The sequence below is a fragment of the Alternaria viburni genome (assembly GCF_023758015.1).
Source record: "Alternaria viburni strain BMP 2772 chromosome Unknown scaffold_20, whole genome shotgun sequence".
Taxonomy (NCBI): domain Eukaryota; kingdom Fungi; phylum Ascomycota; class Dothideomycetes; order Pleosporales; family Pleosporaceae; genus Alternaria; species Alternaria viburni.
The window spans coordinates 165,061-179,076 of NW_026055789.1; the positions used below are offsets into that span (position 1 = coordinate 165,061).

General features: G+C 54.0%; 4 protein-coding genes across 4 annotated transcripts; all 4 read left to right on the forward strand.

Moving 5' to 3' along the window:
- Window positions 1-681: 681 nt before the first annotated feature.
- J4E79_008401 (uncharacterized protein) lies at window positions 682-3,413 on the forward strand (the record flags this gene model as incomplete). The annotated part of the gene is made up of 5 exons (XM_049357258.1): window positions 682-730; window positions 781-962; window positions 1,011-2,178; window positions 2,226-2,507; window positions 2,554-3,413. 5 exons carry the CDS (start codon window positions 682-684, stop codon window positions 3,411-3,413), a joined length of 2,541 nt encoding a protein of 846 aa, XP_049208156.1.
- Window positions 3,414-5,324: 1,911 nt separating this feature from the next.
- On the forward strand, window positions 5,325-9,200 carry J4E79_008402 (uncharacterized protein; the record flags this gene model as incomplete). The annotated part of the gene is made up of 4 exons (XM_049357259.1): window positions 5,325-7,544; window positions 7,595-7,894; window positions 7,943-8,387; window positions 8,437-9,200. The coding sequence occupies 4 exons, from the start codon at window positions 5,325-5,327 to the stop codon at window positions 9,198-9,200; spliced, it is 3,729 nt and encodes a 1,242-aa protein (XP_049208157.1).
- Window positions 9,201-9,600: 400 nt separating this feature from the next.
- Window positions 9,601-11,940, forward strand: J4E79_008403 (uncharacterized protein; the record flags this gene model as incomplete). The annotated part of the gene is made up of 5 exons (XM_049357260.1): window positions 9,601-10,035; window positions 10,329-10,629; window positions 10,680-11,026; window positions 11,386-11,403; window positions 11,452-11,940. The coding sequence occupies 5 exons, from the start codon at window positions 9,601-9,603 to the stop codon at window positions 11,938-11,940; spliced, it is 1,590 nt and encodes a 529-aa protein (XP_049208158.1).
- A 205-nt stretch (window positions 11,941-12,145) lies between these two features.
- J4E79_008404 (uncharacterized protein) lies at window positions 12,146-12,970 on the forward strand (the record flags this gene model as incomplete). Its single annotated transcript, XM_049357261.1, has 1 exon — window positions 12,146-12,970. One exon carries the CDS (start codon window positions 12,146-12,148, stop codon window positions 12,968-12,970), a length of 825 nt encoding a protein of 274 aa, XP_049208159.1.
- Window positions 12,971-14,016: the final 1,046 nt, after the last annotated feature.

Here is a 14,016-nt window from a genome sequence, read left to right on the forward strand (position 1 = left end):
AATAAGGCTTATTCCGCGTGCAGGGTTAGTCAGGCAGTGATGACGGAGCCCCGCAGACGTCGCGTCTGTCAGTGTTCGGAGCAGTAACTTGGTGCTTTAGGGGACCTGGCAGGGCGACAGCATTAGCCCAGCGACTGGCGATGATGCATAGACGGTAGTAGGCGCGGGCTCGGACTAGTCTACCACATCGTATGCAGGGGCCGCGCTTGGGGGTCGGTGAATTGCGTGGGTATTTATATCGTCCGCTAAAGGCGAAATGTCGGAAGCGCGCAAGATTGGTAGGCTTGCCTGACGGTGCCAGGGCTGTCACGACAAACGGCCACATGCAGGGGTACATGAGACATCGTTCAGCTCTCAGCTCTTCTGCAGTCGTGCCCCAGCTGCGGCCTGCAAAACCCTCCTGACACCGACGTGCCTCAGTCAGTCACTGCCCTCGCTTCCCCGACGCCGCCGCCGCCGCCCGTGTCGAGTACCACTGCGCTGCGCCCACTCACGACGCACTGCCCGTTACGCGAGTAGCCTCTTTGTAGGGCGACGTCACCCACGCTCGAGCACCGGGCCTGCGCTTGCGTGTTCCCCAGACTCACTTCTCCGCGCGCTCACTACGGCCGTTGACCGACCACACCCGTACACGTACCCAACTTGGTTGTTTCTTTTTGATACCCCACTTCACACGCCGTCATGACGACGGGTTTTGCGGCCTCTTTTTGGTCGAGCGACTATGCCGGAGGTGAGCTGCAGGCGCACCCAACACCACCCCGCGCGGGCTAACTCTCGCAGGCTTGGGCGTCCTCTTTGGCAAGCTGCAGCAGGGCGTGCAGGAAAACCAGCAGATTCTGACCGTGGCCCGCATGCGAGCCGATGCCGAGGAGGCCTACGGAAACAGCCTGTCCTCGATTACACCAGCCACAGATCGCATAGGCGGGGGCTTTAGCAGAGATGAGGGCGCAAGCGTGCGCAAGGTGCGTGAGCAGAAGACACGGCGACAACCCCAGGCTAACTGGTACTAGGCCTACGAGGGCGTGCGCACCGAGATGGAGGCAGCGGCCGCAAACCACAAGAAGATTGCGTCCAACATCCGCGAGCTTGTCGTGAACCCATTCGGCCGCTGGTGCGAAGCGCATGCTGCCCGCGTGCAGAACTCCCAGGACGACCTCCAATCGCGCATCAAGATCCACGACCGACAGGCCGATGCTGTCCGCAAGTACCGATCGCAATACTACAACAAGTGCCGGCTCGTCGAAGACCTGGAGGAGGAGGACAAGCTTGCTTTCCAGGACCCCCAGAGCGAGGCCGCACAGAGCCCCAAGATGAAGGTGCCCACCATAAAGATGTCGGAGCCGGAGAATGAAGAAGAGGAACCCATTGATCTTGGTGACGAGACGTACCAGCCCGACCAGATCAAGAAGATCCTCACGCACATGCTGGACAACATCAAGATTGCAGAGGTCAAGGTTCCCATTCTCGGCACCTACCAGAACTGCTCAAGCGGTGCCGATATCACTGAATACATCCAGAAGCACATGGCAGCAACCACCGTAAGCTATGCCGAGCGCATTGGTCAAGACCTGGTCGCACACGGCTTTCTGCGCCTAGTGGGAAACGTGGGAAACACATTCGCCAACAGCTCCCGCATGAACTACCAATGGAAGCCCAAGACGTTCCAGGTGACCGGACTGCCTGAGAAGAAGCAGCCTCTCGCCCGCTCTTCTACCGCTATGTCTAGCTCCTCCGCCGACAGCATTGCCGTGGACTCGCCCGTCTCGACCGTGCAGGAATACCTCCAGGGGTGGAACCCGCTCAACAACCAGTACCCGAATGAGACGCCAGCAGAGAGGCTCAGGCGGGAGGCACACGAATCCGATGAGCGCTACAAGGCATCAGTCAAGAAGCTTGACTCGCTACGATGCAATCTGGAAGAGGCGATGGTGGACCATCTCAAATTCATGGAGCGTTGCGAATTGGACAGGCTGAAGGCTATCAAGGCGGTTATCTTGGATTTTTCTGGCGCTGTCAGCAACGTTATTCCCAGTCTACAGAGCACCGTCGACAAGATGATGTTGTTCCAGGAGACAGTTCAGCCCCTAGGCGATCTCCGATATATGCTCGAGAACTACAGGACAGGGCCATTCGTGCCTAGAGTCACGACGTATGAGAATTACTACAACTCAGTAGACGGTACGTCACGATGTATATCGAGAGCAACTATATACTAACAAACACAGAACAAACATTCGGTGTAGATTTGGAGGCTCGGGCTCGCTCAGACAAGAAGCGTGTTCCGGTACTCATCACGACTGTTCTCACCTTCCTAGACAACCACTACCCCGACTTGGAGGGTGACGAAGCACGCCGTGGCATCTGGCTCGTTGATGTTCCTCTGGCGCAGACTCACACCCTCCGAGCTGAGATCAACACTGGAAAGAGGTTCCCAGATGAACTACTCGAGAAGTACGATGTACCGATTGTTGCGAGCGTCCTCAAACTCTACCTGTTGGAACTTCCTGGTAGGTGTCCACTCTGCATCATCAGATACTTTGCTAATTGTAACAGACTCACTGGTTTCTTCTCACGTCTACGAGATTGTCAAGACCATCTACAGCACCACCGCTACAGATGTGTCCGAAGAGACTCGGGTCTCTGTTCTGCAATCTACCCTTGGCCAACTCCGCCTCGCTAACATCGCAACGCTCGACGCGATCTGCACACACTTCACTCGTCTCATTGAGTTGACATCGGCCGACGAGACTTATGTTACAGCACTGGCCAATGCACTCGCGCCATGCATCCTGAGGCCAAGGCAAGAATCGAGTTTGACGATGAACGAGCGTTACAGCTACCGCCTCGTCCGTGACCTTTTTGCGCACAAGGACGCCATTTTTGGAGAGTTGAAGCGCGCGAGCACGCTCACCCACTCAGCCTCGGGCGCACAGCGCCCACGCGCGATCTCGACGGATGAGAGCAACCGACGAGCAAACATGGAAGAGCGCCAACGAGCCATCGCAGCTCAACGCTCTCCTCGTGCGGTATCACCAGCACCTGGTTCGCGTGTCTCCGGCTCGCATCGCCGTGACCGAAGTCAGACTCGATTCCCCGTGAACACATCGTCACCAACCGAAACGCGAAGGAGCAAGGGAGATCGTGGTTCTCTTGAAGTACCTGGAAGCGACGACAGCCCTACCAACGAAGAAGTCACTGCAACCACCAATGGTACAACAGAGCCTGAAACTGTTTCTGTTCCTGTTCCTGCTCCCGCCGAGCACCCAGCGCCATCAAGTACCCGGGTGCCTTTCCCACGGAAACATGCAGGCAGCTTGACGAGGGGCAATCGGGACTCTACCGGCAGCTTGAGGAACGACGACACAGCAGCGCCAAGAGGTGTCACGCTGGAAGACAAGCCCATGGACGACTAGTGGTAGACATGGCCTAACTCCAGCAAGCATCTTGGTTAGGAAATGAAATAGGAAGCCTACACCGCCCGGCCCGCCCAGAGACTCCCATGTATACTAGAAAGTAACACACCGGGAAACTAGCTAGGGACCATAAGAGCGAGGTAGCATGACGGGCAGTCGCATGGCACCTGTGGAAGAGTGAACAGCGTATGTGAAGGCTGTATGATATTTCGGGACGGGAAAACTGGCGGCATGTCTGATGGTCGTATGTGAAATGCAGCATGATAATCACGAGCGTAGACGGCTATTGCAATATGAAGTTTATCTACTCTGCCCTGCTTGTTGACATTGGCGGCTCCGTCCGTACCTGAGGCTAACCAGGGTGACCAGGACGCTAGACTCAGCTGTCAGAAAAGCCCAGACCCCATCGTCACACTCGCATGCTGAGTTCCAAGGCGGAGCAGCATGGAATCGACATGGGGGTCAGCTGTGTGGCTGGGCACCGGCTGCCCGATCTGTAGGACATATACATAGCCTCTGGTGACCTTTTCATGTGCCGCTCATTCTGCGCCTGTCTACCCATCTTCTCCAGCTCTCGTTGCGCTCGCTGAGCCTCTCACTCAGTCGTGGTGCGCCCCGTCCCGCCCTCGATCGAACCCCACGTTGATCGTCGCGCGAATCACATCGCGATCGCAGTCGCAGCTTCCCACTTTTTGAGGCCTCGCTGTCACTGCATACCCTGCCGAGGGTGAAAGCGCCATGTGTCTGGTCAAAGTCAAGCCGGAAGAGGACCACATCGTCCCTTACCGCGTCGTCCAGCGGAACCGCTCCCCGCCCCGTCGCCGCGCATCACGCCAGTCGCGCGACATCGAGCGCCGCTATTCGCGCACCGAGATTGTGCACGAGGCTTCTCCACGGCCCTCAGCATCCTACGTCGCGGTGCCCTCGCCAAAGCCTCTCCAGATTCCCGCACCGCAGCCTGTGCCTGTGTTCGTGCAGCCTCCTCCCCCGGCGCCCATGCCGGCTCCACCTCCACCGCCTAGCCACATCTCTTCTCACCATTCTCACCACACCCAGTCACGCCATGGCGGTGCACACTACGTCGAAGTCTCGCCCAGGTCTAGCATGAGTTCTCGTTCATCGAGCCCTAGCCGTAGCGAGTATGTGTATACAGAGCGAGAGGTCAGGCGTGAGCGCGAACGCAACTACAGTCCCGAGAACCCTCGCTACGAGCATTACAGATACGTCGAGCCGGCGTCGAGCGAGAGCGACCATTATGAAAGATACCAGAGGCGCGACAGGAGCAGACAGCGCAGTCGCAGTCGGGGCGGCTATGAAGACCCCAGGGGCAGCTACACGGAAACTAACACCAGAGTTGCGTACAGGCAGAGATGAGTGTCTGTTTGGGAACCACGTTTTTGTTGGCTTACGATTGATATCACTACTTATGTCTTGAAGGACTTGCAGCATCTGTTCATAGTTATGGTGCGGTTGTCTATAGCTTTTTATCCAAACTAATTTACTTTCATGTTCAGCTGCTCGTGTATGAGGTCACTAGTTAGTTATGTTGCACCTGGACGCGATGCACGAACCAGCAAAGACGTCGCGCCGCACTTTCCGAGACGGAGAGAATCAGATCCACATGTTTCTCAGCCAAAGTGTCGAGTTCTGGCTGCCGGCGTACGCCTAAGCGATAGTCAGGGCAGCCTTGTAAAGCATCGGGCACCAGTCGAGTGGTGTACATCTAGGGTTGCGATCAGCATCCAGGCCAACATAATCCTGCGCGCTGAGAGCAACCGCCAAAGCACACGTGCTTACTTGCCGCGACCGTCATACTTGCGCAAACGCTTTGACTGCCTTGACGTGTAGCAGAACCCCGAGCATGATCGAAGCACCCGCGCATTCCTCCTCCGCCCCCGTCCACCTCCGACCATGTCTATCCGTGTCCTGATCAAAGATTACCCACACCGCGCAATCGCCCTCGCTACCTCGACCCACGCCCTCGTCCTCCGACACAGCTCGTCCACCACCGAACAGTCGGGGAACCCCAATGCCTCGTCCACGTCACTGGGGAGCAATGGCGCCGGCGTCGCGCGCTGCATGGTCGAGTTCACCCGACTGGAGGAAATCGATCTGGAAGACTACCGCGCGCTGCATTCAGTCAACGTGCACGGCACACTGGGCTTGATCACCGTCAACAGCGATGTCTTCCTCGTCGTCGTCAATGGCGCGAGCAAGGTGGCGACAGTACGGCCTGGCGAGACGGTGCAGAGGATATACTCGGTCGGCTTCTACTGCCTGACCAGCACAAGCTACGATACCCTGCTCAACGACGAAGTCAACCCCTACCCCACGGATACAATCGATGACGAAGGATACGAGATGGGCTTCGGTGGTAGGAAGGAGCAATCGCCCATGGAACACCCGTGTCTGGCGCTCAAGAAGATACTGAGCAGTGGAACTTTCTACTACAGCTCAGACTTCGACCTCACCAGACGGTTACAAGACCGCACAACCGATGCCGCAACCGTTTCTATCGACAGTCTAGACGCTGGCTTTCTATGGAACTCATACATGATCCAGCCACTGGTGGACTTTAGGAGCCGCCTTGCGCCGAGGGAGAAGGACGCTTTGGATGCTTCGGGGATCTTGACATCTGCCATCCGCGGTTTCGCACTCACCATTACGATTCCCAAGTCTTCGGCTCCCATCAGGGTACAGGATTCAGGCATGCCGTCGTCCATGACGCTCATCTCAAGATTATCCTGCAAGCGGGCGGGCACAAGGTTCAACTCGCGAGGTATCGATGATGATGGGAATGTCGCAAACTTTGTGGAAAGCGAAACAATATACTGGGCGCCTTCGGGAGCTTGCTTCTCTTATGTGCAGGTGCGCGGAAGTGTACCCATCTTCTGGGAACAGCAGGCTGGTCTCCTCCCAAACCAACAAAAGATTACCATCACCCGGTCGCCGGAAGCTACACAACCCGCCTTTGACAGGCACTTTGATAATCTGGAACTCAGCTACGGCACAACTCATGTTGTAAACCTGCTGAGCAACGAAAAACAAAACGAGTTAGAGTTGACGCATAGATATCGCGGGCATATCAGGAATAGCCCGTTGAACCAGGGAAGCAATCTTAACGACCGACAGCATGACCTCATCAAGCTTACGGAATATGACTTCCATGCCGAGACACGAGGACCCGGTGGCTATGAGATGGCTAGCATGATTGCTCAGTGGATCCAAGGTTCTGCTGAAGGATTCGGGTACTATCTCTCTGAAGATGTGGAAGAGGTGGCCAGACACAACGGAGAAGACTACGCTGTGCGCCGGACAATGAGCATACTGCAGCAGGAGGGGGTCTTCCGAACAAACTGTTTGGATTGCCTTGATCGAACGAACCTCGTGCAAACCATCATCAGCAAAATGGCACTCGAAATCTTTTTGAGCCACAAAGGCCTTCGAGCCAGTCAGGACTTCTGGGTCAGACATTCGAGTATGTGGGCAGACAATGGCGATGCTCTTTCAAAGATCTATGCGGGAACTGGAGCGCTGAAGTCCTCATTTACGCGATCTGGAAAGATGTCGCTTGCCGGTGCTCTGGCAGACGCTCGTAAGAGCGCCACCCGAATGTACATTAACAACTTTGCGGATAAAGGGCGACAGAACACCATTGACATGCTCCTTGGAAGACTGATTGGCCAGGTTCCAGTGCATCTCTATGACCCGCTCAACGACTATGTGGTCGCAGAGCTTGCGCGACGATCTGCGGAGTATTCAGAGACCGAGATGATCAATATTCTCGTCGGAACATTCAACTTGAACGGAAAAACGAGTGGCATAAAGAGCGATCTTTCGCCCTGGCTATGCCCAGATGTCGATCCATCACAGCAGTGCCCCGAAATAGTAGCTGTAGGCTTTCAAGAGATTGTCGAATTAAGCCCTCAACAAATCATGTCGACAGACCCAGACAGACGCGAGGCTTGGGAGGAAGCTGTCAGAATGTGTCTGAACAAGAATGCCGAAAAACACAGAAAAGACGAGTATGTTATTCTAAGAGGTGGCCAGTTAGTGGGTGCGAGTTTGTCTGTCTTTGTCCGGGCCGACTGCCTTACGCATATCAAGAACGTCGAAGGCGCTCTGAAGAAGGTATGTCCACATTTACTGCATCTTACCTATTGCGCTAAAACATACTCCAGACAGGCATGTCCGGTATGGCTGGTAACAAGGGAGCCGTAGCTATTCGATTTGAGTACGCCAATACCTCGATCTGCCTTGTCACGGCCCATCTCGCAGCTGGTTTTGCCAACTACGAAGAGCGCAACCGCGACTACAAGACTATCAGCCATGGCCTACGCTTTCAAAGAAACCGATCAATCGAAGACCATGACACCGTGATATGGCTCGGAGACTTCAACTACCGGATTGGCCTGAATAATGAGAAGGTGCAACGGCTGTGCCATGTTGGTGACCTCGAGACCTTGTACGACAACGACCAGGTAAGTAGTCACGTTTTACTTGCATGGACCATAGCTAACCAAAAGCAGCTTAATCTGCAGATGGTAGCTGGCTTGACCTTTCCGTACTACTCCGAGGCTCGCATCACTTTCCCGCCGACTTACAAGTACGACCTCAACAGTAACCAATACGATACATCCGAGAAAGCGCGCATTCCCGCTTGGTGTGATCGTGTACTTCGCAAGGGTGATAACATCCGACAAATCCACTACAACGATGCACCACTTCGTTTCTCTGACCACCGACCGGTCTATGCTACGTTCCAGATACTGGTGCAAAGGGTCGATGAAAAGAAGAAGGATGCCATGAAGGCTACTTTGTACAAACAACGAAGAGAAGTGGTTGGCGATACCCACGCGGCAGGCCGTCTGGGTGATGATGAGACGGACGACGAAGATCTGCTTGGGTACGATAGCATTGAGCCAGGATTGCCACCTGCAAGCTCAGATCGGAGGAAGTGGTGGCTCGACAACGGTACTTTTATCATCTTTCCCGCTATAGCTTGGATACTCATATTCAATAGGTTTACCAGCGAAAGCACGCGTGGAACCGCCATCTAATAACCACTTTCCAAACCCGAATCGACCCAGCAATCCGTTTACGCCTAGTCCAGAGCCAGACTGGATAGATGTTCGGCATATGCCGAGCAGTCGCAGACCCGAGCCACCACCAGCACGCGGCTCACAGAGAGCACGCACAGTCGACTTCAACGGCCCCTCGACCAGTTTACCACCAACGCAGAAGCCCGCGGCTCGTAAGATGATCGCTCCGTTGTATCCGGGTCATGCCACTCAAATCCTCGGTTCAGACGGTACGCGAGATTCGCTCAGCGACCTCCGCCGCAGCGGCTCAAGCGCGTCTACACACTCCCTTCCCAGCAGCCTACCTTACCGCGCATCAAATACGCTGCCCCAAACACAATCCTCCAGTAAACCACAAGTCCTCCGCAAACCAGCACCACCACCAATCCCCAACAAGAAACCCGCTCTCCTTTCTAAAGGTTCCTCTCCAGGACCAACCTTCGCACCCCCTCCACAACGTTACCGTGATGATCCCCCGGAAGAAGAATCGAGGGCATATCCTCCGCAGTCAACTAGACGCTCAATGGCTCCGCCTCCTCATCTGACCAGGAAACCAGTGCAAAATCTTATTGATGATGACGGTGACAAGCCGGCATTGCCGCCGCGCACAGGAAGTGGTGGGAGTAGTAGGAGGAATTTGATGGACGATGAGCCGGACGATATGCGTAACATGGGGGATTGGGAGGTGCTTAGACCTGTAAGGTAAACTGAGCTTAGCGAACGCGGATAGAGAAAGACTCGGATTGATATTTTGGTCTTTGGACAATAACCGTACAGTACCGGATGCTGACCAAACCCACATGCTCACGTCCGACGCCTGAGTACTCTAGGAAAGTACATAGGTAGAATGCGATCACGAAATAAGACCATGTTGCTTAGCTTAACTTGCTCGTAATGATCTCATACTTCGATCTAGTATGAACTACACTGTTGGGTGACTGTACGCGAGTTGTGACAAGGATTGATGCGACTCCCTGTTCGAGTCACGCGACGACGCGTGCGGTCGCGTCAGCGCTAACCCCATTAACACGCCTCACGAGCTCCACTCACACACCACGAGCCTCAAACAACGCGCCTACGCATGCAATGCATGCGCCTATAACGGCATGAAGAGAAAACGTAGCGCCTATAGCTGTGCGGGCGGCCGCAAGAAAGCAAAGGGCGTCGATGACCAATCTACCAAGGCCACCACTGTTAATGCTACTCATCCGGTCCTACAACGCCTCTATCCCGAAGTCCTTACTCTGCGCCAGTATCTGCTCTCTCGGCTCCCAAGCTCGTCGAAGAACAGGTACCGAAAGCTTTCGCAACTTGGACATGCCATACCTGCTGGAGACAAAAACACCGCGGACGACCTTGACAATGCCGTTGTGCAGTTGCTCGACTCAGCATTAGTATGCACTCCAGGCGTTCAACTAGAAAAGGAAAAAACAACGATTTTCAGTGAGGAGCGTGAAAAGGATATCGAAGCATTTACCCAGCAACGATCGCAAAGCACTCCGGGCGGCACGTTCAAGCCGGGATACTACAGACAATCCGAGGTAGGTCATACGAAGCATCACCCACTTAGTGTTTCGCTCGTAGAACTACCACTAAGTATACCCAGATTGTTGACTTCGTGATATGGCGCTTATTCAAGCGTTCAACATCTCACAAACCAGCACACTTACTCTGCCATGGCTTTCAAAGATCTGCAGGCAGCAATCGTCGTGTACAAGGGAACAGCGAGAATCCGAGTTCATCTATTCCTGGTCTGCAAGAACGCCTACCTAATAGCTACGCGAGGACGTTAAAAGAGCCAGTATGGTGCCGATTGCACGCATTGCTCGGCCAGGGTGGTGACCGCATTATAATGGACATGCTTCTGGAGTGCTCCATATTCATCTTGGTCAGTGCTGATATGGGCAACTACTATCAGCTCTCTGGGGTTCCTGTGCATGAGGTGAAATCGGATGAACCTCAGAAGAGCAACATCGCAAGAGTCAACGCGGATAAGGAAGCGCCCACCAAACCTTCACAGCTTAAGATTGAAAGCAAAAAGCCTGGTACCATTACATTTGTGCGCAGTCGCATGCTGTATGCGAAAGCAGCGCTCAATGCGAAAGGTGGTGTGAGATTTGGCATGCGCCATATTCGTGCGTTGTCACTGTTCTTCGAGTGCTTTGTCGGGGCTAACCATTCATAGATGTTCTCAATCGATGCACTGATCGAAAAGACAAGCAAGAGACAGTGCATGTCATGCGGTATATCTTCCCGCGTCAGTTCGGGTTGCACAACGTCTTCACTTCCAAGGTGGATCATCGTGAGACAGCCATGCCGTTCAAAGACTACACGCTGCGCGAGAAGGATATACATACCGCCATGTGCCGGGACCTAGGCCCGAAAGCGACAGACGCCCAGGAAATAGCTAAATGGAAACAGCGAATACCCAAGAGACTACGGGGTGACGCCGTTAAACTGGTGGACAAACTTCGGGTCCGCAATCAGCGGTGCTCGTATATGGAGATGCTGCGCCACTACTGTCCAATCGAGGTACTCTTCTCCATGACATGTATAGGAAAGTCTGCTAACTCAGATAGGGGGTATCTGTGTCAACGAAGCCAGATTGGAGAAAGAGCGCACTTCAGCCGAAGGCAGATGTACGATCAGTCGCAGATCCAGTCAATCGTCGCACAAAAACGCGGCCTACTCCTGGAAACCCCACCGTTCAAGAAACCTGTTTCACAGATCTGGCGTGTCCAGCAGCACACGTATCGGCCTTTTGTCGTGCAGTCATATCCAAAGTTATACCGGAAAGATTCTGGGGCAACGAGCATAACCATCGCATCCTTATGTATTGGGTGGACCAATTCGTAGACATGCGCAGATTCGAATCGCTTAATCTACATCAGATTACACAGAACATACAGGTACGTGTTCCCCTACATTGAGCATAGAGGTGTGCTAAGAGATCCTAGATCACGAACATAGCCTGGTTGCGCCCACCCAGCCAAGATGACGACACAAAGGTGTCCAAGTCGGACATAGATAAGCGTACGGAGATATTTCTTGAGTTCGTCTACTGGCTCTTCGACTCTTTCCTCGTTCCTCTGGTTCGCACAAACTTCCACGTAACAGAGTCCAACGCGCATCGGAACAGACTATTCTATTTCCGCCATGATATTTGGCGGATGTTAACAGAGCCCGCTTTGAAGGAACTACGGATGAACATGTTCGAGGAGATGCCTACTGAAAGCACGGAAAGACTGCTGTCCGCACGCCAGCTCGGCTTCAGTAATATCCGTCTCCTTCCGAAGAAACAGGGCTTCCGGACTATCATGAACCTCAAGAGAAGACAGCAGGTGATGCGATATGGGACTATGACTCTCGGACGAAGTATCAATTCAGTGATGACTCCAGCTTTCAACGCGATTACCTACGAGAAGGTCAGTGGCCGCTTGCGTTGACGGATTTACTATGGCTAATTTGAGGCAGTCGTTGCGTCCCGATAAATTCGGCTGCTCACTTTTCTCCGTCGGGGATATGCTTCCCAAGCTTGCATCTTTCAAAGCATCGTTGCGACAGCGGGGACTCGGCGACATTCGGCTTTATTTTGCTAAGGTTGATGTTCAGGCTTGCTTCGACACTATACCACAGTCACGCTTGCTGCGTATGATCGACAGTCTCATGTCGATCCAGGCTTACAACACCGGCAAACATGTGGAGATATCCCCCCTGGGCCCTCTACAGCGTCTCGGCGGTAAACATGTGGACCCAATGCCTCTCAAGAAGTACATACCGCATACTGAGGCAGCGACGGGTGTAACGCCTTTCCACCAACTTGTGCAAGATAGATTGGCAGGCACAAAGGCCAACACCGTCTTTGTTAATACCAATTTGCAACGGCGCGAGACCAAGGATGACTTGATGCAGCTCTTACAGGAGCATATCGAGAGAAATGTCGTCAAAATCGGGAAGCGCTTCTATCGCCAGAAGACTGGTATACCACAGGGCTCGGTTTTATCGAGCATCTTGTGCAACTTCTTCTACGCTCAACTGGAACGCGATGTGCTTGGATTTGTGCTTGATGAAGATTCATTGCTTCTTCGTCTGCTTGACGATTTCCTCTTGATCAGTATCAACGAAGAGTATGCTCAGCGCTTCGTACGCGTTATGCACAAAGGCCACCCGGAATACGGCGTGGTGATAAAGCCTTCAAAGTCGATGGCAAACTTCGATGTCACGACAGAAGAAGGAGACTGGATAGCGACAAGCGGCTCAGATGGTAAATTCCCGTATTGCGGCGTCTGTATCGATACGACGACGCTGGAAGTCAGCAAGAAAACGGAACGCCTTACAAAGGCCGGTAGGTGGCATTGCGCGCACAATGTCTATTTGCGGCTTCAGATGCTAACCGCACCAGGTGTTGAGGACTCTTTGACTGTAGATCTGACCAAAATGCCTGGCCAAACGTTCCATCGCAAAGCTCTCAAGTAAGTCTCGAAGATCGCGGTATGCACCGCCGGCCAATCGGGCCATGGACGGGGTGAAAAGTCCGACAATTTACTGATTTCTGATAGCGGATTCAAGATCCAACTGAAGGCCATGCTGATCGATCCATCGTTGAACAGCGTGGCAACGGTGCTAGCGAATTTGCATCAAAGCTTTCTTGAAGCGGCGGTGAGGTGCCTCGAGTACGCACGCGCGCTATCCAAGGTGCGAACGACGTGTTCGAATCTGCTTATCAGTACGTCTAAACTTTCCCGTTGCGAAGATTCCAACGCCCAATCCATCGATGCTCGTGCGGGGTTGTCGCGTGGGAGGGTGGGCGTGGTAATGAATGATGGTCTGATAGCACGAAAGCGAGCACGGCACACGCCACGAGCGATCGTGATTGCGCCGGCTACGCTAGCGAAGGAAATTGCTGACGGAGGGAACTGCAGAGACGGTAGACAACATGATTGCACTAGCCCATGTGATGCTACAGCGCCGTTCACGCTCGCGCGGCAGCAGAGAGGCAAAGATTGTGCAGGGCGTCATCTCGCGGCGGCAGCTTTCATGGTACGTGTGGCTAAGCTTCCGTGTTGCACAGCAAGTGGATGCACGATCTGCGATTTGGCTAGATCGCCTCCACGGTTTGCAAGATGACATGGCGGGGCTCGTATTACCGGTTTCCAACAGATGCTAATTGAAGGGATAGGCTGGCTTGTAAAGCTTTTCAGACGGTGTTTCAGCGCAAGCAGACGCAGCATCGCGCGCTGCTAGCCTGGCTGCAGACATGTCTCTCGGCAGCGCGCATGTCTGACATGGCGGAGCGACGCATGCTGGAGGAGGCAATAACTTGGCACTGAAAGCTTAACACGCTAGCAAAAGCGGGTTCCAGCGATAATGCAGTGGCTAGGCATATAGCGAAGATGTTGGGAGGTGCAGGTGTGGATGCGTGTGTGGTGACGGGATAGGAACTCGGGAAAAGCACTAAGGATCTGTGGCCGGGGGCCCACGCCGAGCGCCCACGTCTAGCGGCGGCATGTGGGCACGACTGC